This window comes from Camellia sinensis, chromosome 5, assembly GCF_055761805.1.
Source record: "Camellia sinensis isolate YWXY chromosome 5, ASM5576180v1, whole genome shotgun sequence".
NCBI lineage: Eukaryota > Viridiplantae > Streptophyta > Magnoliopsida > Ericales > Theaceae > Camellia > Camellia sinensis.
This window is the reverse complement of record NC_138965.1, coordinates 211,665,101-211,690,261: the sequence shown is the minus strand read 5'-3', so window position 1 is coordinate 211,690,261 and position 25,161 is coordinate 211,665,101. Positions and strand designations below refer to the sequence as shown.

The 25,161-nt window shown below is 34.1% G+C and overlaps 1 protein-coding gene and 1 long non-coding RNA gene across 2 annotated transcripts; one reads left to right on the top strand and one right to left on the bottom strand.

The window, feature by feature from the left end:
• The first annotated feature begins 11,405 nt into the window (after positions 1–11,405).
• LOC145790347 (uncharacterized) lies at positions 11,406–13,754 on the top strand. Its single transcript, XR_014329032.1, has 3 exons — positions 11,406–11,540; positions 13,050–13,201; positions 13,301–13,754. It is a non-coding gene; the product is annotated as an uncharacterized LOC145790347 (long non-coding RNA).
• Positions 13,755–14,677: 923 nt separating this feature from the next.
• Positions 14,678–17,926, bottom strand: LOC114311837 (protein FAR1-RELATED SEQUENCE 5-like). Its single transcript, XM_028258009.2, has 4 exons — positions 15,554–17,926; positions 15,392–15,472; positions 15,234–15,299; positions 14,678–15,131 (listed from the first exon to the last, which is right to left on the bottom strand). Exon 1 carries the CDS (start codon positions 17,720–17,722, stop codon positions 16,373–16,375), a length of 1,350 nt encoding a protein of 449 aa, XP_028113810.2. The 5' UTR covers positions 17,723–17,926; the 3' UTR covers positions 14,678–15,131; positions 15,234–15,299; positions 15,392–15,472; positions 15,554–16,372.
• Positions 17,927–25,161: the final 7,235 nt, after the last annotated feature.

Genomic DNA, 25,161 nt, shown 5'->3' with positions numbered 1-25,161 from the left:
GTCAAAAAGTCCTTCCCAAACCAAGCTTTTTAGCCTAGGCTAAAATAGCCAAAAAAGTCAAAAAGCCAACCCACTTCCCAAACGGAGGCTTAGTAAGCTTGTGAACTCGAACATCAATTATCTTTTTTGCATTCAAGGAAGGGAATGGTTTCCCTCCAGTCCAATCACAGATTGGAAGGTACTATTGGGCCTGTAGGGGTCCATCACTAATTCCGTTTCGATAATCCGAACCGTTCAATGTGTAGAACTTATCGAGTATTATATGCTTGTAAAAAATCACATTGATCGGATATCGATAGCTAGGGGTGGTCGCAGATTAGATCTGTGCGGTTTGCGGTTCGGTTTTGACCCTCTCGCATCTATGCGGTTTGCGGAAAAGTCAAACTACAACCACCCACAGTGTGGTTTACGGTTTGTGCGGATAGGGTTCGCGAATGTGTAGGCGGTTTGCGGATTGAACTTTTTTCTTTAAAAATTTGTTTTTGAGCTTTTTTTTTTTTCCTTTAAAAATCTAATTTTTTAGTTAAATAAGTCAAATCTTGCAACTTCAATTACAAATAGGGATGGCAATTTGAAATCGACCCGACGGAGATCCCCGACCACAATTTGAGCGGTTTTTCCCTAAAAAATACCCCCAATGGGGAGAAAATGATATTTGAAAATCAATCCCCGATCTGTGTCGGGCTGGGAACGGTGATCAGTGTTCAAGCCTCGACCTAGCCCCGGCCTTATCCCCGAATTTCCCCGAAATTAAATTACTTTTATACCTCTTATATATATACATACATACATATATATATATATATATATATATAATAAACCAAACCCTAAACCCGTGTGTCACTGGGTCTCTCACTCTCACTCTCACTCTCGTTCTTCTCTCTCACTCTCTCTCAACTCTCTCACTCTCACAGTCGCATCTCGTTCTTCTCTCTCTCTCTCATTCTCACTCTCACAACCACCGTCGATCTCCCTCTCAACTCTCACTCTCACCGACGCTCCTCCCTTACCGCTGCTGTGCTCCCTCACCGCCGATCGTCCCACTCTCTCTCACACATACGACGGCAACGGCTCATCCTCACTTTATTACCGGTATCGCGGCGGCAACTCCTCTCCTTCTCACAGTATCTCCTCTCATTTCTCTCACGGTATCTCCTCCTCACTAGTTGCTCTCTCTCTCTCTCTCTCTCTCTCTCTCTCTTTGATTTTTGTTTTTGTTCTTCAGATCTGGAAAATAATGAAGATGAAGATGTTGAGCTCAGATCTGTTTTTTTTTTTTTTTTTTTTGATAAATAAGCTCAGATCTGTTGTTGATGATCTAATATGCTCTTTCTTTTTTTTTATCAGCAAAGCTCAGATCTGCTTAATGTGTTGAATGATGAAGATGATGATGTTGATGTTGTTGATGATGTTAATGTTGTAGTTGATGTTCTTGTATTTTTTGATGTTGATTTTTTTTTTTTGGCAGGGGAGTTTTCGGGGTCAGGGAAACCCGATCCCCGTTAGGGGCGGGGGCGATGATAGGTTTCCCGTCGGGGATCGGGGCCGGGGACGGGAAAATTTTCACCATCGGGGATCGGGGACGGGGAGTGTGATCCCCTACCCCATCCCACCCCATTGCCATTCCTAATTACAAATAGCACAGACAGTTAGAGATACATGGAAAGTAGATGCTAAGAAACAAGAAAAACAAACTGATTATCATTAAAATTTACCAGAACCATTTCTCCATTGCAAACCAAAAAAAAAAAAAAAAAGTTGATTTCTATATCAATTCTTTAAAAGGTCAATTTAGTTTTTTTTTTTTTTTTGCATGACAATATTATTTGAAAGTGAAGTTCTATATGCAGAGATTTAACATTCAAATTATTATCACCTTAACTCAACAATTTGAATAGCAAAATTAAATGAGCCTATTTCCCATTTATTTCAGACCAAAGTCGTCAAAAAAAATATATTTTCAGAAAACTCTAACTTTTTCTCCTTTTGATTAATAAGACATTGAAAACGTTTTGAGAGCACGGTTTTTCGAGACATTTTAGTATTTTTGTTATGAAATAAAAAACAAAAACTACTTTTTGGTGTAGCTGAAACTAGTTCTTTCTAACAGTTTTTTCTTAAAACAGTTTTCAGAATAACGAACCAAAAAAAGAAGCTTACCTGAGAGTCGCCAAAGAGAGAGAGTCGATCTTGGGAAGGTCGTCGTCGATCGTTAGAAATCAGTGGTCACTATCGCCAGAGAGAGAGAGAGAGAGAGAGATGGAAGAACGAGAGAAAGAGTTACCGGAGAGAGAGAGTCGATCTTGAGAAAGTCATCGATCAGTGGAAATCAGTGGTCGCCATCGCCACAAGAGAGAGAGAGATGGAAGAACGAGAAAAAGTGAGATGAGTGTCACGACCCAAACCCGCCCCTATAGGTTTAGCATCGTAACCGGCCAGTAATCCTTGGATTACCGAAGGCCTTTGAACAGATTAACAAAATTACGGGACTAGCAAAAGCAAATACATAAATATAATTGTCTAATGAGCTGTACTGACTTATATGAAACAGAACAATTGAAACTTTATATATACATTCAGTCATACATACGTTATACCCACACACATAATATCTGAAGTACAGTCAACAAGATAAACAAGTTCCATATATACAGAACCGCCAGAATTTAAACACAAGACACTTCGGGAACCTCCTCGTGAGGCACGATGGTTGGCTGACAACAGAACACAGTTCCCCTACAAAACCTTTGGGCTCGAACTCCAGAATGCTCACCTATATACATATATATACAAACAGTGAGCTAAAGCCTAGTGAATAACATTAAGGTAAAGGGGTTAGTGAACGAACTCCGAACATATCATAAGTACAGAACAGATCATAGCATAATTAGTGTCACATCATAACATAATAATGGTACATCCCATAGAACATATCACAGAACAGAACAGAACGTCTTTCGACTAGAGTAATCGGTTCCAGATACCGATTAAACACATATCACCACAATGAAGTGGCTAATGAGATCTCGTAACTACTTGCATGTCATGGACCTGCATTTTCATGCCGTCTCTCATGACTTGGGACTATCTATGGATGCCATAATAGATTTCAAACTGGGACGTTCGTTCGCGTAAACAGATATTATATCAGAAATCATAATTTATCACATTTCATTTGGAATATAATTCATATGAACGTATCTTTACGATAACGTTACTCACAGTGGTTCCAGTAGGTGGTCAATCAATCCCCAGTTGTTGACCTACAATCACAAAATACATAGCACAAGCATGTCTTATCATTACACATTCAAGTGGCCAACACGGCTTAGCTTTCATTATGTTGATTCATGCTCGTTCTTAGCACATTACTCAACTCATACACACACTTGCAGTCTCAAAACTTAGTACATTCTTTCTTTAGTGTGTTTCTAATCCATAACCTCATTACTATGGCTTAATTAAGACTTAGGAATGCCTAAGATGTAATGAGGATGCCAAAATATGCCTTGAAACACTTAGCCAAAATTTCTGAAAATGAGGTCCCCGCTCGAGCGTGTCCTTCCTCGCTCGAGCGGGCATGCAAACAAAGGAGATCCGATCGAGCATGATTCCCTTCGCTCGAGCGTACTACAAAACATGGCAAAAGTGTTGGATGCTCAAAAATCACGCTCGATGAGCGCTCGACACCCGCTCGAGCGTAAGACACAGGGCCCCGCTCGAGTGTGAATAACCCCGCTCGAGCGGACGAAAAAACAGAGGAAAGTGCTGGGAACACATATTTCACGCTCGAGCGCCAGTCACTCCGCTTGAGCGTGAGTTCAAAATCTGAAATTTTCAGATTTAAACCTCAAGCTCCAAATTAAGTTTTAAAACATCAAATTCGATCCTTTTGAGCTAATTTTCTGGAAAACACTTCAAAACTCATAATATGACATGTTTCAAAAACCAATTTGAGAAATCAAAGCCCAAAGGTAGTTTATTTAAACACAATTTCAACTCAAATGTCATAAACAAGATGAACATGTAACATGCACGAATTTGATCAACTTCAAGGCTTCAAACACTTGCTCTAATGAGTCAATTGCTTCAAAAACAAGATGAACTCATGGATTAAAACAACAATGTGGACATGCATGCAAGAATTTCCATGAAAACAACTTGAAACCTCATGATATGCACATGTATGCATGGATTAGCTCTAATTTCAACACTTTAAACCAATTCTAGACTTAATTCTCTAACCTCTCATGGATCATGCAAAATAAAGCTTGAATTCACAAACTAAAGGATGAATATCCTACCTTAAAACTTGAATTCCAAGTCTAGGAGCTTAAATTTGCAAGGCCTCTTCAATTCTTCCAAGTCTCTAAGCCAAAACCTTCAATTGAACTCAATTCTCTCACTCTCTATCTCTCTAGTCGGTTATGGACTCAAAGTGGCTAAAGAAATGTTGTGAAATAAAGGCTCAATGTGTTAGAGAAATAGGCCACTAGTGGTGGCTAAATTGTAATTAAGGCCAACTCTTTAATTAGCTTATTTTAATCTAATTTAATCATACCAAATTGCATTTCAATTGAATATGCTATAAAATCACATTAATTCTAATGATCATGAAACATAAATCGATTTCTGGTTCAGCCGCCGATAAGGCCTTTAATTTGCAGTTCGAAGTTTAACACATGAACAGATCATTTGAACAACAACAAATAGAAAACCAGTTGACTTACAAAATGCATAATAAACACATAATTTATTTAATTCATTTAATTGGCATCCTTGATTACTGATTAGTAGCTAATTACAGGTTGGGGTTATTACAATGAGATAGAGAGAGCTGTGCAGTTTGTTTGATGATATTAGGTTTAGGGTTTTGGTTTGTTTGTTTGGGCAACAAAAATATCTAGGATGACTGGTCTAGATTTGGTAGAAAAAATATATATATATTCTGTGCGACACGGGTTGTAGCGGGGGCCGTTCAAATCTGCAACCCACCCGCAATCTGAAAATTTGCAATATTCCAAACCGCATCCAACCCTAATGTGTTTGCGAAACTGCCCAGAGGTGTGCGGGTCAGATCAGGTAGTGTGGTTGTGCAGGTTGGATAACCCTATGGCCACCCCTATCGATAACTATATGATCAAATCAGTTTTATATGGAAAAAAGTGGACAATGAAAAATAAACGGCTTACAAAAATCTTATTTAATTACATAATTATCAATATTCGATCAACGTAATTTTTTTACAGGCATAAAGTACTCGACAAATTCTACATATTGAATAGTTCGAATTATCAAAACGAGACCTATGGTGGGCTTTCACAGGCTTAACAATACCCTCAAATCTGTGATTAGACTGGAGGTAAGTCATTCCCTTCAAAATAGGTTTGTTTTTTTTGTGGAAGTGATATACTCATTTCCACAAAGCTTTGGAAATGAACGACTTGAGTTTGAGACGAGTAGGCTTGTGAGATTATATAAATAGTTGGCATATGTTTCTATGCCATGCGGTGCCTATCTCTAACTTAGCCCAACTCAAAATTTAAAATGAATTATGACACATATTTTTATTGTATAATGTAAATTTGGCTCGAACTTAGTCTAATTCAATCGATGTTCACCCCTCATTTCAGGTAGCCCATAGTTTCATAATCTTGTTGAAGTTTAATAACTCTATCATATGATGGTGAAGGGATTATTAAGGCCCATTTGGAAAATGACAATTTTAGTGATTTTTGACATTTTAATTAAAATATGAGGTCAAAAAAAATTATATATTTGAGCATAAGTTTTTAGCCTCTTACAAACAAGAATACATAAAATATAGTGAAAGAGAAATAATCTTTATTTATTTATTTTTATTTTTTTGTAGGAGTATAAATTATTATTTATTTTTTTAAAACTTTTTAACTGAAATAACATCCTTCCAAACCAACCCTTATACCAAACAAGAAGAGACAAACAATAATCCGTTGTATCAAATAAAAAGTTGTTTGGTTTACTTTCGGCTCTTAATAATTTGTCAACTTCCAATTCCAAAATGTGTAAAATGTTATACAACTAAAAAAAATAATACAGAATAAATATGATTCATTCTGATTTTATATAAATGGATTGGATATTTCTCTAATTTAAATAAAAATTTGATTGAAATTGTGGGGTCCATTACGAGTCTTATTTTGATAATTCGAATCATTCATTTCATAGAACATTCTATGTATATCATTCATTAAAAAATTAAATTAATACAATAATCATAAATTTCTCATTTTATTATGTTTGTATCCAAAAAAAGAATTATTTATTTTAAAAAAATACACTTGTTCCTTTTTTAGAAAACAAACTCGATAAAATAAAAAAATTATTATTATTAAATTAATTTAATTTTTTTCATGAATGATATATATTAAAAGCTTACAAAATAAACAAGTCATTAAAACAATAGTTTAAACATAATAATTAAATTTAAATTTAAATTTAAATTTGAAAGAAATATAACGATTTAAACATTAAGAGCATCTCCAACCCACTAGGCATATCATGCTTGTTAGTCAAAATGCCTAATGTGACTCACTTTTTTCAACTCCAATGCACTAGGCATATGCTTAGGCATTTTGGCTCAGCTCACATTCACTAGCTACATGTAGCTAGCCTTCAAGGCTAGGCAAAATGTATTTAATCATTAAGATTATTTCCCTCCATCTTTGTTGCTGACGTGGCATTCTATAAAGTTAATAATATTTGGATGAATAGCTAAAATAAAGAGCATGGTTGGGGCAGAAACATGAAATCGTTGATAGGCAAAATAAAATGTATACTTTATAGTAATATTTAAATAGGTAAAATGCCTACTACCATTGGAGATGCTCACCATATCATCTTTATCATGCTTTCTAAAATAGGTGCGACTTCCACTTTTATTCAAACCCTTCTTTTTGGTCTAATAATACAAAGGAGCCATAAGTCTTCCGACTTATGGAATAGAATAGTAAAGTACAAAACAAAACAAAAAAGTAGTGGAAAACAAAAGGTCAAGAAACATATGGTTGTTAATGGGTTTTATTGAGTTAGGTGGGTGGAGAGTGCGAGGGAATAATTATTTAGTGGTTCAGGAATTTTATCCGCTATTGTCTTTCACCAATCTCTAAACACAATGCTTTATGTTGTTATGCGGGTAAATTATAAATATATTTTTTGAGATTTGTTTAAAATATAAATTATTTTTTATGATTTGAAAAATTATAAATACCTCAACGTCAGAATTTTTCATTTAACAAAATTAATTGAAAATTTGAAATTTCTAACCGTTCAACTATATAATAATAAAATTATTTAAATTATTAATTGAAATAAAATTTTAACATTATTGAAATCTGTTAATTAACTTGATGTTTTATTAATAAAAAAACCTATTTTTTATGAAATTAGAAACCTTAAAGAGTATAATGTAATTTCTAAAACTCCAAGGATAATTTGTGATTTAAGTAAACCCTAGAAAAGTGTTTGTAACTTACCCTTGCTATTTTTATGATTCAATACAAAATTGTAAGTTTTTTTTTTTTTTTTTTTTTTTTTTGAGGCAGAAATTATCCTACATATATTAATCGAGAGATTGAAAAATTAAGCCACACTGTTCTGAATCTGTAAAATAATAAATGGTTAGTGTCTCCTGACTGCGGTTGATGGCTGGAGGGCACTCCGCCGATCAAATTAGATGTCATATATTTAAATGAAACTAAATAAGTAAATAGAATGGTTTAGGCATACCACCCCTCTAAAGTTGAAGATTACATTCGTTTATATAACCTTCGTTTGGAATGTGAGTTTGTTTTTTAGCTCTTTAGTAATTTTAACTTGGGGTTAAAAAATCTTGTTTAGGATGAATTTTTTGATTTTTTTTATTTTTATAAGAGAAAAAATAAAATAATTATAACTTGAATGTGACATTTTATCTTATTAACTTTTTAATTTATTTTATCTTTTTATGACTACAATAATTTTAAAAAAAAATTATCCCAAACATAATCATAAGATAACATGCCATATCATTTTATCTAATGAGATTAAGCCATCAATTTGATCCAATAAAAATAAATTACTTATATGATCCAACACTCATCTGATAGATATATATCAAAGTAAATTGCTAAGTTGACAAATTATATTAGAAGTTATTTATTCAATTACCGTAATTCTTATTCTATCTAGGTATTGATTGGATCCATCTTACGTGGATTAATTTTTGACCTTTCCTAATTTTATATATCAATTATAATGTTTTTAAAGTACTACGTAATCGTGTCAAAATCACAAAATAACTTCCTAGTGGAGGATGAAACGATTACCATTTTGAATTGACTACTGGATAAGTACATAAGTGTCTACTTTCCGCACGGGATCATCATGGATCTTTTTCTTTTTTAATTGATTGATTGTAATATGTAAAATTTATTTTTTAATTGTTTTTCTAGTTGGCCACATTAAAAATAATTTTGAGCTTGTTCTAGCATAAAAAAAAACAAATAGTACCATAGTTTAATTTAATGGTGAGATTACTAATGGATTAACAAGTCTCCACTTTGGTCCATGGAAGGTTCTCGATCATAAAAATAAAAATATATTTTAATTGTAAAAAGAATTACTATTTATGAGTTCAATTATATTTAAGATATAAAGAGAACAATAATTTTATTAAGTTTTTATAATTGTTCAATCTTGTGTAAAATTTAATACAAGATTTTATAATGTTAGGAGAAGATATTCTTAGAAGTGTAAAGTTTCGTTTGGCTACAAATTTTTAGTTAAAAAAGCATAAAAAGACAAAATTAATTACATAAGTCAATAAAATAAAATGTCACATCCAAACTATAATCATTATATTTTTTCTCTCACAAAAGTCAAAAAAATTAAAAAAATCAAATCAAACAACATTAAAAAAGTCAGACTAAAAAAATTCTAATACAAAAAAATCAATTAAAAAAGTCAATACCAAATGAAGATTTAATTTGATCCATCTAACTTTTAATGAGTTTTGGAAAGAGTTTAGGCCTAAGAGACTCTAAAGCAATTTTACATGCTAAAAGCTACTTTAACTTATCTAAATCAATTTTACATATTAAAAGCGAGCTCAACTTGTCTATATGACAAGCCATTGAATTCATGTATTTGAGCTATTGCTTTAATAATAATAATAATAAATAAATAATAATAATAATAATAATAATAATAATAATAAAATAAATAAATAAAACAATTTGAAACAATAGCTTTAGATGTTGTAAGAGAGTTTGACTCATGGCTTCATTTATAAGTCACCTAAACCTAATTTATATAATTTATTAGAGATTACTTTACACATTATTAATTTGAATTGGATGTATTCAATAAATCTAGTAATAAAAAAAACTAATTGTTTTAATTAAGTAGCTAAATTAGAACAACCATGAGAATATTCTTTAATTTTTATTCTATTCAACAATGGATTTACAAATTTAGAGAAAAAAATAATAATAATTAAGAAATCATCTAAAATCTGTAATTAAAAGTTAAGATTTATTCACTTCACAATAATTATTTTTAAATAAACACTATTAATTTGATATTCTGAACTCTTTCTGATTTTTTTTTTTTTAGAACAATAAACTTTTATGTTCAATTAAACTTGTAATAAAGATTGAAGGCAACCGGTCAAGGTTAGCCTAATACAATGCGTAATAAGTTGGTCAAAACCTAACTCTTCATCAAATCAAGGATTAAATGGTTACATCATTCAAGCCCCGACATCAAAACCTTATGTAGTTATAAGTATTCATACTGCCAATATATACTTTAAAATAATAATAATAATAATAATCAAATGTGAAAAGGATGATTCAACAAATAATGGCAAGTTTTTATTGGGCCACTAAATTGTGTTTTCAGTTGAGTATGATTCACAAAATAGAAAATTCTTAACCTTATTACGGTTATTCTTGACCCTTCAATATCATGAGAAGTTATTTAGGGGTCATTTGGAAAGCAAAAAAAGAATCAGTTTTAAATTTTTTATCTATTTTAAGTTACATCATCTCTCATATTTTTTATCTACAAAAAGATAAAATAGATTAAAAAAATCAAAAAATTAACTTTTTATTAATTTTCCAAAACATCACTTAGTAGTCCCAAGTGAAATTTATTAGAGTTGTAAGTGATATAAAAAATGAGATTTGTAATTTTGTATTAAAACATTAGAAACATTAAAGGCATTTGATAATTGATGAGTGGCAATCATGTAATATCCAAGGCCTCAAATAATTTTCTTTCCCCAACGGTTGGCCTGACTAATTAGAACTTAATGTCTTGATTTTAAGCTTATTTTATAATTTCTAGATACAAAAAATTAATTTTTAGTTACAAAAATTTAAAAAGTTAAAATTTTTTTTGTTTGGCTTAAAATTTGGAAAAATGATTTTCGGCTCGAATTTTGACCCGCCGAAAAACCCAAAAATGGTACACGCCTGTTTCTATCTCTTCTTTCCTTTCTTTATTTCCAAAAAAAAATCATTTTCCATCTCATCTCATTCCCAAACACTCTCTCTCCTCTCTCAACTCTTCAAATCCTTCATAGTCGGAATAGGGGTGGGCAACGGTTTATCCGAACCGCTCAAACCGTCCAGCCCGCCCAACCCGCATATAAATGGGCAGTTTCGCAAATATAATGCGAGCGGATGCAGTTTGAAATATGAGAAATTTGCAAGTTGCGGGCCGCAAAAACCGCTCGCACTTTAATTATTATTATTATTATTTTTATATATACCGGCTATGTAACTTTAACAGGAGCACCATTATCTTCTCTATGACACTAGGATCCTTATTTTTAAGTATTTCTCAACTTTCTTAATGTCGTAGAATTATCAAGTCTTAAACTTGGTTTCTTATATGATTTTCATTGATGACTCATCCACTTTTTTCCTAATAAAATTTTCCTTATGGTGGTCGATGAACCTTCTAGTTTGATTATTGATTACTGAACTGACAATTCTAATTGAGTACAACCTTTAATGTATTGATATACATTTTTTTCATGGCAAAAATGCTAGTGATATTCAATTTTTATTTGTAAACTCATTAGAAAATTGTTGTCAAATGATCACAAATATATAAAATGAATCTAATGCCTAAATTCGATGGGAAAAAAAAAACTTAAAAATTAATTTTTTTTAAAAAAAGTGTAAACCGCAAACCACCCGCAACCGCCCGCACATCTACAAACCCTATCCACACAAACCGCAAACTGCACTGCGGGCGGTTGTGGGTTGACTTTTTCCCAAACCGCATAGATGCGGGCTGGTCAAAACCGAACCGCAAATCGCACAAAACCGATCCGCGAACACCCCTAGCTGCGATTCAGAGATTTGCAAACACATCTCATTCGGAGAAACGATTCAACAGTCAGACCGCGATTCAACTCGCCTATGAAACCCATCACTCATTCGGAGCTGCGATTCAATGATTCAAAACTTTCTCGCTCTCTCACTGCAATTCAACTCTTGAAAACTCAGGTCAGTGCTCTCTTTCTCATCCCGCTTGTCTCTGTGTTGGGTAAAAAAACTGACTCAGGTCACTGATCCGTCTCTTATCCCTCTCGTCTCTGTGTTGGGTAGACAAATCGGAGTTGACTCCTTTCATAGAAAGCCAACATCGCAAAACTAGGGATTTGCTGTGGCTTAAATTTTTGTAATGTGCCTTCAATTGCTGTTAGAGTTATGATTTTCCCATCATTTTGTGTCATGATTTGTGCCTTGCCTAGGATAGAATCCCAAGTTTAGGATTGTTATTTTTTATTTTTTTATTTTTTGAATTTAGGATTGTATAACTGTAGTGTAAGAATTTTTTTATTTGGGGATTATGAATTTAGGATTGTTAATTTTTTCTTTTTTTTTGAAGTTAGGATTGTATAACTATAGTGTATGAATTTTTTTGGGGAGATTATGAATTTAGGATTGTTATGTTTTTTTTTTTTTTTTTTTTTGAAGTTAGGATTGTATAACTATAGTGTATGAATTTTTTTGGGGGGAATTATGAATTTAGGATTATTATTATATATATATATATTTTTTTTTTTTTTGACGTTAGGATTCTATAACTGTAGTGTATGACAATTGGACCAATGCTTGAAAATACCCATTATGAAGCCAAGTAACATAGGATAAAGGACTAAAGTGTATCTTTGATGGCCTCAATGTGTGACATCTCGGTTCTGATCACTAGTCTAGTTGATGCCTTGATGGGTACACATAAGAATTGAAATTGAACTCAGGTGCCAAGTTGTATGCATGGTTGTTCATCTGTTTCAAAAGTCTCTTTAGGGATGTGTGTTGTCTTCCATCCTACTTTTTCCTGGGGAACATAGAAACGAATGGGTGGTGTCCATATGAGTTCACGGGTGACAAATTAGCCCTTGTTAGGAGACTTATTTTTTTCTTTAAGCATTTATTTGTTTTAATTTTATTTATTTTACTTTTATGTGTTTTGAATCACTAGTAGAATAATGGTGTTGGTTATCTTTATTACTCATATCAAATTGGACATTACATTACATTACATCATCAATGACTTCTATCTCAAGTTGCTCAAGTTGAGTATCAAGGCTGCACTGCATTGGTCCATTCTTGATGCATTGCAGCTAACACTAAAAGGGATGTAGGGGATGAGAGCTAGTTCATTGTGGGAATAGTTTGAAGTTTTCATTTAAATTATTTTCACTCTGCTAAATTGCAGTTAACTACAATGCTGAGCTGTTGTTGTTGTTGTTGTTCCCACACCAGTGCTTGCAAACAACATGCAATGGTGACAATTGGACCAAAATATAAAAATGTATATAAATAAAGAAAAAAATTGTTATACAAAAATTGTAAAATAGAAAATGTTTATCATCTTAGGTGATCTTTTTTTTATTTATTTAAGGCTTAGGTATCGGTTATGTATTGGTTATACAGAAAATGTTTACACTGAAGACCAACTTTTTTTCATCTTAGGAAATTGAAATGGCTTACATATTGGTTATGCAGATGAAAAAATGGCTTCTTCTTCTACTAACAATAGCAACATTAGATTAAAACCAAGAATGTGTGATTGTAGGAGAACAGCTACCATGTATATCGTACGAACTAATGAGAATAAAAATCAAGGGCGTTTGTTCTTTGTGTGCCTATTAAGATATGTAAGTACCGAGCTTTATTCTATGTCAATATGTAATTAATCCTTTACTATTTGGGAATTGGTTTGCTTGCTATGACTACCTGATTTTCATGAATTGTAGAGTAAAAACAATAGGGCACACTGCAATTACTTCAACTTTGCAGATGATGATGATGAGGACGTTACCTCCACAATCCGTCCCAATACCGGACCTTGTGAAGCATTAACAACAGAAGAATCATATGAGCTAAGGGCAATAGTTTCTCAAATGGAAAATCAAATTCATAAAAGGCTTCAAAGGATGGAGAACAAAATGAAGGCGATGATTTATGTCATTGTGTTTTGTATGATTTTGTACTTGATGAAGTAAATTACTGACTTTGTTAGTTTTTGTTAGTTTTGGGGTAATCGCATGGCTTATGGGGCTATGTTGTAATGAATATTTTTGTAATATGATATTTGTAGGTGTAATATGATCTTTGTAATATGATGTTTTTGTAATATGATCTTTGTAATGAATAGTTTTTGAATATTTTTTTAATGAATATTTTGTAGGTGGAAAGGATTTTAATGAATATGATGTTTTTTTAATGATTTTGTGGACTTTTAGCTCACAAATTGTGCTTATATCATTTCCAGGTTGTGGACTTTTACCTCCCAAACAGGTTGCATAAGTTTTGTTGGCATTTCCTTATATAATATTGTGATTCAAACATTTCCTCTTCTACATTTGCTTCATTATTCTTTATGTCCTGTTAAGTGGAAAAACAAAAACTTGAAGTCTAAGCCAGAATAGGCTACTAAACTCAGACCCCTTTTGCTGGAAATATGATGATGAAAACAAATACAAGTCTACTGGAAAAAAATTCATCCATATGTCCTGTTAGCTTGATGAAGAATGAAAGACAAGAAAAAGACTGATGATAAAAACAAATTCATCCATTACAATAGAGAATGTGATAAGTAAAAAAATTCACTCACAAGCATATTCAACTGTTCTAACAACTAATACAAGTCTACAGGGAAAAAAAAAAAAAAAGGCTACAACACATTCTGGCCATGAGATGATAAGTAAACTTGAGGCAAAATAGAACTTGTTCACAGTAGCTACAGAACCTGTTCAAAGCACAATAGCTGCAGAACCTGCAACACAATAGCTATAGAACCTGTTCACAACACCTGTTCAAAATAGAACATGTTCACAGCACTTGTTCCAAACATAACTTCACAGATTTCCTAAGTAATCAAAACAGAACCTGTTCACAACAGAAATTCATCAAAACAGAATCTGTTCAAAACATAAGCTGTTCAAAACCTGTCCAAATATTCATGAAAACAGAATCTGTTCAAAACAGAATCTGTCTAGAAATTCATCAAAACAGAATCTGTTCAAATATTCATTTCTAATGTATCCAAATATTAAAATAGAATCAAAACCTGTTTAGAATCTGTTACCAATATATTCATTTGTAATGTATCCAAAACTGAACCTGTTAGCAGTATATGCATTGTAACAGGTTCAAAACATGAGAACACCTTGGCAAGAAACAAAACCTGTTCAAATCCACATGTTAAATGACAGAACCTGTTGGCAAGAAAAACAGAACCTGTTAAATGACAGAACCAAAACAGAACCTGTTGGCAACAAAACATGTCCAATAAATGCTTTCATTCTCTTCAATCCAATGATAAGGAAACCAATGTCATAGAACGAAACAAAAAAAAAATGGGGCGATTGGATCCACATCTATATTCAAGTCCACAAAAGTAACTATCCCAAGTTTACAAACGAAAGTGATAAATACCATAGTACGAAACTAAAAAAAAAATGGAGTGTTGGCCACATCTATATTCGAGTCCACAAAACTTGAACCATCTATATTCGCCATTCCTGATTTACTCAAAGATGCGCTTCCAATTTTGTCCACCATTTGCAATGCGCCATCTTGTGCCTATTCAATGCCGAAGTAACTAATATTAAAAACTGTTCTCACAAACATATTTGCAAATCAGAAAAACAAAAACTATTGAGGTGTGATATTATCAATACATACCGGTACATACATACGCTCTTGTGTCCCATCCATACAAGGAAAATAGTAAGATTGAGCTTATGACGCCTTATGATATATAATAACAAAATATCATTAATAAGTTCAAACATTGAAATAAATACCATACAAAAAATAGTAGTAGACCATGAAACACATACCCGATCGTAGGTATTGTCTTCCATGCCGTCCGTACAACCGAAATTCAACTTACGAGGTACACCTTGGCCCATATTACGACCCTATAGTAACACACATTGGTGAAAAAGTTTGACAAAAATAAATTCTGAAATTTACATACAAGCAGAAAATAAAAAATATACCTGGACTTTTGGTGCCTTTTTATTCTTTCCCTTCAATTGATTCACTATTTCATCCACCTTGCTCACCTTCCATTTTGTACATGGACGGCCTCTTCAGCGAGCAACCAAAGGACTAAGCACCTTGTGAGTACTACTAGAAGGTGGCACATTACTACTAGAAGGTGGGATAGTGCTAGTAGAAGGTGGCACATTACTCGCACAACCAGATTCATATTTTCTTACTTTTTCATTCATTTCTCTCAACCCAAGTTGAATGAATTTGTGTTTACCATCATCGTTGGAAACAATTTCTATAATTTCATCCGATGCCTTGTGGTAGTTATCATGTACCTTTGCATTGAGGGCAGCCCCGGATTTCGTGTATGTCGTTGGAATACATGTGTACCCTCTTTCCAAATCTTTTCTCCATCTCGGCATAATATACTTATCTGGAACCTCATATATGCACCTCTCAATGAGAACACTAAGGGAATGGGCACACATGATCCCCTTAAACTCAAACCACCGACACACACATTGCATTTCAAATTCAGTTGAATTAAAGTAAACAAGAAATTCAACTTTCTTCATTTTTTCACCCACAAGCACAGCTTCCTTAACATGATAAGTACAAATGGATCCCTCCTCCTTCACAAGAGTCGCATGACAATACAGTAGTCGCTTCAATTCTTCTTGAACTTCTTTAAATTTCGCATTTGTGTAGGCAGCACAAAATTGCTTCTCAAACTCGTACACTGTTAAGCAATCATACAATTTGTTTCGAGATTTAAAGTCTGCTTTGGTCTCCTTCTCCACCTTACTTCTCAATGCATTGTCGTACTATTCAACAAATTGCTTTAAAGTAGTCTTTGAGTTTACATACCCATCGAAAAATGCATTCATGCTTTTACTTCGTTGTGTAGTTGACATGCCAGCCCAAAATATATCTTTCACATAGGCAGGAATCCACCTATGTCGCTCACCATATAATATCGCCAACCACTCGTTGTCATGGAGACTAAACTTTTGAATCATCATTTGCCATTCCTCATCAAATTCATCTTTTGTGAAAGAATCATACACTGCATTTTGTAAAGCAAATTTGATGGCTTCATATTGGGAATATCTTCTCAATTTCTCGGGAATTTTCTTCATTATATGCCATAAACACCAACGATGTCGAGCTTGTGGGAAGACAATTTGTATAGCATTTTGCATGGTTCTGCACTGGTCAGTTATAACAGCTTTTAGAGGAGTGGCTGACATGCAATTTAACCATTCTTTGAATAGCCAAACAAATGTCTCCGTGTTCTCGTTACATAATAGCCCACAACCAAACAAGATTGATTGTCCATGGTGATTAACTCCTACAAATGGAGCAAACGGCATATTATACTTGTTTGTTAGATAGGTGGTGTCAAATGAGACATCTCCAAATGCTTTATAAGCCGCCCTACTCCTTGCATCTACCCAAAACAAGTTTCGTATGCGACCATCTACATCAAAGTCAATTGCAGAATAAAAGTTTGAATTTTCTTGTTGCATCCTATGAAAATAAAATGCAATTGATTCGACGTCACTTACCCCAAGCCTCAATCTTCGAGCATTTTCAATGTGGTTTCTTGTATCTCGTTCATCGAATGTTAATGCCTCATATCCCCCCGCTTCAACAACTATAGAATAAAAATTCCTAGGCACCCCTATTCTTGCTTCATTGTTTATTTCTAATCTTCTCTTCACAGGAGTACGAATCCTCTTATTCATTGGAAAATGCCGTGAATCACTAGGAATCAAATCATGCGTATGCTCAAGCACAACTGTAGTTAACTTATATCTTCCATCTTGTTGTAAAGTCGCTCTTACCTTTGCTTTACAATCAATTTTTGATGACAAAGATGGTTTCAGGGGGTTTACTTCTGATTTTTTTGTCCTCTTCTGCACCCGAGTACATTCAATTCCAAAGTATTTCACTTTTCCATCCGCTCCAACATTCTGTGTTCTGTACGTTATTGCAAATCCAAGGTTTTTAGCATATTTTGCATAAAACTCATGCACTTCTTGCTTTGAGGTAAACCATATCCCCTTCTTAGGTTCTTCAATTTCATTACTCTCATTTAATGAAGGATTGTTCTCTACTTCCTCAACTTCCTCACCCCTACTCAATGTAGGATTGTTTGAATCAATGTTCATTGTGTGAAACACTCTACTGTAATTTGTATAAAATCAGCAGAATGAAATGCATAACAAATCATAAATAAGGTTAGAGATATCACAAATTCACAGATTCATATTCAAATTCAGTGATGTTGAACACCACTTAGATTTAGATTCAGACATCACAGATTCACATATTCACATAAATAAGGTTGAAGTGGATGTTAAACACCACTTAGAGACATCACAGATTATTTTCCATAATCCCCTCCTAATTGATACATAAACCAATAAAACATATTTCTATTGATTTAGTATTAATTATTCAAAATTAATTGAAAACCTACAACAATGCAAATAGATGTTGGAAATTTCTAAAAATAATCAGCAAAACTGACTAGAGACCGCAACCGAGTAGGTAGACATCAAGATTTCATCAATGTAGGCATGTGTGTGTATTATATGCTATTTGTTGGAAATGGTTATAAAATTCTGGATAAAACCAGAATTTTTTCCTAAGTTCGGTCTATTTTTTAGGTGGGCCCCGAGTGTCGATTTACTCGGGTCAAAGTGGTAACGCGTTCTATGCCGCGTTGTGATTCACGTGGTATATTTGGTTGCTCAAAACCATTACCGAGTGAATGGGAAATTGAAGCCAAAGTGTGCTCCATAGAAATGGAGTTTTGGTGGAAATTCCTTAAGGTTGTAAATTGGCTTGTCCCACATTGATTTGGTGGGAAGTTTTGAAAGGGTTTATAAGGCTTAGGGTGAGATACTTGGGGTGTGCCCCAAGGGGTACCCAAGTGTTTTAGAGGGAAAGGTTATGGGCAAAATGGGCTAGACCCATTGGACCCAAAAATCACCACACGCGCGCGCCGCCGTCCGGTCGGGCGGGCTGGGCTTGGGCGCTGGTGTGTGGTTGGGTTGGGCTTCTAATCTTTTTGGACCAAAAACATTTGAATTTAATTTTATTTTTTTATTAAAATAAAATCCATAATTCAAATTAAATTGGTTTGGATTTTTTGTTCATCCAAACAGGGCCCTTCCCAGTTTCAAACAAAAATAAACTGTTTTGGAATTAGTGCACACCCAAACAGGGCCCTTCCCGTTTTACTATCTGTTTGAATTGATTCAAATCTGTTTGAATTCAAAACCCAACAGGTATGATACCTGTTCAATTCAAAACCAAGAGCTACATACCTGTTTAATTCAAAACCAAGAGCCACCTTCACATCTATAAATAGGACCACCCTCATTTGATGTTTTTCATTCAGAAATTCGTATTTCACCTCTGTTAATTCTATTCTTCATCTTGCTGCATTTTTATTTCCTAAAGAAAGAGTGTAAACACTTAGTGTGTTCGTAAGGCAAACAATTAGTAGTGCTGCTATTGTTTGTGGTAGATCATTTCATCCTGGGAGATAGACGTCCAAATTCTGAAAGCACCGTGGAGAGGACGAATCTGTCTTAAGGACACAGTGTCAAACACTGGACTTGATCAGAAAAATAATTCGAAGAAATTAAATCAAGTAAGTTATTTAATTTACTTTCAGTGATGTTTTTATTTGTTTATTTATTCAGATTTTAATTTTATTTTTGTAACAAAATAAAATCTGTTTTTTTTATTTATATATTTTTATTTCAAGTTTGATTTTTGTAATCAAACATATTCTCTCATTTCTTTATTTCTTTATATTCTGGTTGCTGTTTAGTACACAACAGAATTTAATTAATTTAAATACAGTGAAGATTGCCTAACAATCTTAAGACAGATTCCTTTTTGGGTATCTTCATTGTATTTAATTTTTTGTGTTTTCAAATTAATATTCTGGTTGGAAAAACAAATAGTGATTTATGCTATTTGACAGATAGTAGTAATATACTGTCTCTTTTCTTTGACAACTACTAGTAGTACGATACTGGTGTCATTAACAATTTAGAATATTATTTGGTATTACAGAAAATTCTTGTGATATTTTATTTTTCTAGTTTTAGTAACAAGGAAAATAAAATTATTTTGTTGTTATAATTATTTTCTGGTTTTAGTAACTAGAAAATTAATTCATGTTTTAATATTTTCTGATTTTTGTAATCAGAGATTATGGCTACTACAACTGAAACTGCATCTGGCAGTGGTACTCCTATTGTTACACCTACATCGGTCCCTATCCAGAACCATGTTCATGTACCAATCAATCATGGAGAAAAATCGGAAAAATTTAATGGTACCGAGTTTAAGAGATGGCAGCAGAAGATGCTGTTCTATCTTACAACTCTTAATTTGGCCCGGTTTCTCCATGAAGAGGCTCCAGCACTTAAAGAAGGTGAAAGTGATCGGCAAGTTGTTGCCGCTGTAGATGCTTGGAAACATTCAGATTTCTTGTGCAGAAACTACATCCTAAATGGCCTTGACAATATGCTGTATAATGTATACAGTCCTCTGAAAACAGCAAAAGAATTGTGGGATTCTTTGGAGAAGAAATACAAGACAGAAGATGCCGGCACGAAGAAATTTGTCGTCGGTAAATTTCTGGACTTTGTTATGGTAGACTCCCAAACGGTAATATCTCAAGTTCAAAGTTTTCAAATAATTTTGCATGATATTCATTCAGAAGGTATGTCTCTTAGCGAGTCATTCCAAGTCGCTGCTTTAGTGGAAAAGTTACCACCGGCTTGGAAAGATTTCAAAAATTATTTAAAACATAAACGCAAAGAGATGACTATGGATGAATTGATTGTAAGATTAAGAATTGAAGAAGATAACCGAAAGGCTGAAAAGAGAAATGGGAAAAATCCCATTGAGTCCAAGGCAAATGTGGTTGAACAAGTTCATAAACCACATAACAAAAAGAGAAAGTTTACTGGAGATGGTCCTAAACAAGGCGATAGTAGCAAGAAGTTCAAAGGAAAATGCTATAACTGTGGCAAAACTGGACATCGAGCTTCTGACTGCCGCCGCCCTAAGAAGAATCATGGAAGTACAAGTAAGAAGACCACCAATCAGGCCAATGTAACAGAATTGGATTACATCTCTGACGGAGTGAATGACATCAACCTTTCTGCTGTGGTGTCTGAGGCTAACTTGGTTGGAAATCCCAAAGAGTGGTGGGTTGACACTGGAGCAACTCGTCACATTTGTGCGGACAAGAAGATGTTCACTACCTACAATGAGGCAGCTAATGGTGAACAACTTTTCATGGGAAATTCTTCTACTTCTACTGTGGCTGGCCAAGGGAAAGTAATCTTGAAGATGACATCAGGGAAAGAACTGACCCTCAACAACGTATTGCATGTACCTGACATCCGGAAGAATTTAGTTTTCTGGGTCTTTGTTAAGTAAAAATGGTTTTAGGCTTGTATTTGAGTCTGATAAATTTGTATTAACAAAGAGTGGTATGTATGTTGGTAAGGGATACATGAGTGATGGTCTCTTTAAGTTGAATGTAATGACAGTTGTACCGAAAGTTGCTATGAATAAGAATAGCACATCTTTTGTTTATATTCTTGAGTCAAATTTATGGCATGGTAGATTAGGACATGTGAATTTTGATGCTTTGCGTAGATTAATTGGTTTAGATTATATACCAAAGTTTGAAATTAATCCTAATCATAAATGTGAAATTTGTGTAGAAGCGAAACTAACTAAGGCTCCATTTAAATCGGTTGAAAGGAAAACCGAACCTCTATAATTAATTCATACTGATGTATGTGATTTAAAATTTATTCAAACTAGAGGTGGCAAAAAGTATTTCATAACATTTATCGATGATTGCACAAGATATTGTTATGTTTATTTACTTAGAAGTAAAGATGAAGCCTTAGAAATGTTTAAACTCTACAAAACAGAAGTTGAAAATCAACTTGGTAAAACCATTAAAATGGTTAGAAGTGATAGGGGTGGTGAATATGATGCACCATTAAATGAATTTTGTGCACAACATGGCATTATTCATCAAACTACAGCCCCTTATTCTCCACAGCAAAATGGAATTGCTGAAAGGAAGAATAGAACCTTAAAAGAAATGATGAATGCCATGTTACTAAGTTCAGGTTTACCACAGAACTTGTGGGGGGAAGCAATATTGTCTGCTAATTATGTTCTTAATAGGATACCCCACAAGAAAACCAGAAGCATTCCTTATGAATTGTGGAAAGGTCGACCACCTTCCTACAAATACTTAAAAGTGTGGGGGTGTTTGGCAAAAGTTGAAGTTCCTGTTCCTAAAAAGACGAAGATTGGACCAAAAACAATAGATTGTGTGTTTATTGGTTATGCTCAGAATAGTAGTGCATATCGGTTTCTGACTTATAAATCAGATATACCTGATATAAATGTGAACACTATTATAGAGTCAAGAAATGCTGTGTTTTTTGAACATGTCTTTCCTTACAAGAAAGGACAGGAATTAAGTTCACAGAAAAGAACTTATGATTGTACACAAAGTCAAGAGACTAATGACAATCAAACACAAGAGACTAGTAATAGTCTTGACCAACAGGATTTAACTAATGATGAACCTAGACGAAGTAAGAGAGCAAGAACATCAAAATCCTTTGATCCAGATTTTCTTACATACTTGTTAGAAAATGAACCTCAAAGCTTTAAGGCAGCAATGACAGGTCCTGAAGCACCTTTGTGGAAAGAGGCTGTTAATAATGAAATTGAATCCATTATGCAAAATCATACTTGGGAATTGGTGGATCTTCCACCAGGTTCTAAACCTCTTGGATATAAATGGATATTCAAGAGAAAAATGAAAGCAGATGGTTCAATTGATAAGTATAAAGCAAGACTTGTTGTTAAAGGTTACAGACAAAAGGAAGGTCTGGACTATTTTGACACATATTCCCCTGTGACAAGAATAACATCCATTCGCATGCTTATTTCTATAGCAGCATTGTTTAATTTAGAAATACATCAAATGGATGTTAAGACAGCTTTCTTAAACGGTGATCTAAATGAAGAGATCTATATGGAACAACCCGAAGGGTTTGTAGTATCAGGGCAAGAAAAGAAAGTTTGTCGACTTGTAAAATCCCTTTATGGATTAAAACAAGCACCTAAGCAATGGCATGAAAAATTTGATCATGCAATGCTTACTAATGGGTTTAAGATAAACGAATGTGACAAATGCGTCTATGTTAAAAACACTGACCAAGGATATGTCATAGTTTGTCTTTATGTGGATGACATGCTTATCATTGGAAGCAGTCAAAACATGATCAAATCAACTAAGCAGATGCTTAACAAAAGATTTGATATGAAAGATATGGGGGTCGCAGATGTTATATTAGGAATGAAAATTACTAAAACATCTGACGGATATGCATTATCTCAATCTCATTATATTGAGAAAATTCTTGATAAATTTATCAAGGATGATTTGAATTTAGCTAGAACACCTGTAGACATCAGTCTTTATTTATCAAAAAATAAAGGTGATACAGTGTCTCAGTTAAAATACTCCCAAATCATTGGAAGCCTAATGTACCTAATGAATTGTACTCGTCTTGATATAGCTTATGCTATAAGTAAATTGAGTAGGTACACTAGTAACCCTGGAGAAGACCATTGGAAAGCGATCATTCGGGTTCTTAGATATCTAAGATTTACTCGTGATCATGGTTTGAACTTTACGCGATATCCAGCAGTACTCGAAGGTTATTGTGATGCCAATTGGATATCGGATACTAAAGATTCAAAATCCACTAGTGGATATGTCTTTACTCTAGGAGGCGCTGCTGTTTCTTGGAAGTCCACGAAACAAACTTGCATCGCACGATCCACAATGGAATCCGAGTTCATTGCTTTAGACAAAGCAGGTGAAGAAGCAGAATGGCTTCGTCACTTCTTAGAAGACATTCCAATGTGGCCAAAACCTGTGCCAGCTATTTGCATTCATTGTGATAGTCAATCTGCAATAGGCAGGGCACAGAATCACATGTATAATGGTAAGTCACGACATATACGTCGTCGACATAATACCGTAAGGCAATTGTTGTCAAACGGAATAATCTCAATAGATTATATAAAATCTAAAGAGAATATTGCGGATCCGTTAACAAAAGGTTTGACAAAAGAGCTAGTGTATAGTTCATCGAAGGGGATGGGATTAAAGCCTATTACATAAGAGTCGTCATAATGGTAACCCTACTTATATGACTGGAGATCCCAAGAACTAAGTTCAAAGGGACAACTAAGTTATGTATGGCTCGCCAGAAATCACCAAGGGATTAAAATTCCTACCCATTCCTATGGTGAGAGTGATATCTACAACATATGTTGTCTGCAGGGGTATAAGGATAAGCTTTGCTTTTAATGATTACTTATATCTTGATTAAGACATAAAATCAAGATGAGTATAAGGAGATACTCACAATAAGAATCACCTATATGAGTGTTGAACTGGGGTCGGTTCTATGAGAATGAAAAGGCTAAATTCTCTAGAAACAATTATGAAAACCAGGCGCGTTCAAGGCCAAAATGAACACAACAGTGAGAACCACGATGTGTTAGAAGATATTTTGTGTGAAATCTATTGTCTTGGCTTACACAAACGGCTGAACAATTCAAGGCATCGCGTCCATTGGTTAGCCAGTAAGTCCGATAGGTTATCACTAGGGAAGGTTCAAAGCCGAAAACTACCTATCCTGATGCAAGATATTTTCGACTTATACTCTTTCGTTAAGTCTGCATATTGTTGCATTTCCGTTGTCATCAAATTCCATTCATGTGGGGGATTGTTGGAAATGGTTATAAAATTCTGGATAAAACCAGAATTTTTTCCTAAGTTCGGTCTATTTTTTAGGTGGGCCCCGAGTGTCGATTTACTCGGGTCAAAGTGGTAACGCGTTCTATGCCGCGTTGTGATTCACGTGGTATATTTGGTTGCTCAAAACCATTACCGAGTGAATGGGAAATTGAAGCCAAAGTGTGCTCCATAGAAATGGAATTTTGGTGGAAATTCCTTAAGGTTGTAAATTGGCTTGTCCCACATTGATTTGGTGGGAAGTTTTGAAAGGGTTTATAAGGCTTAGGGTGAGATACTTAGGGTGTGCCCCAAGGGGTACCCAAGTGTTTTAGAGGGAGAGGTTATGGGCAAAATGGGCTAGACCCATTGGACCCAAAAATCACCACACGCGCGCGCCGCCGCCGTCCGTCCGGTCGGGCGGGCTGGGCTAGGCTTGGGCGCTGGTGTGTGGTTGGGTTGGGCTTCTAATCTTTTTGGACCAAAAACATTTGAATTTAATTTTATTTTTTTATTAAAATAAAATCCATAATTCAAATTAAATTGGTTTGGATTTTTTGTTCATCCAAACAGGGCCCTTCTCAGTTTCAAACAGAAATAAACTGTTTTGGAATTAGTGCACACCCAAACAGGGCCCTTCCCGTTTTACTATCTGTTTGAATTGATTCAAATCTGTTTGAATTCAAAACCCAACAGGTATGATACCTGTTCAATTCAAAACCAAGA

Bases quoted from the DNA above. Each gene is read 5' to 3' on its own strand.
- LOC114311837 (XM_028258009.2), bottom strand. From the start codon at position 17,722: ATGAACATTGATTCAAACAATCCTACATTGAGTAGGGGTGAGGAAGTT.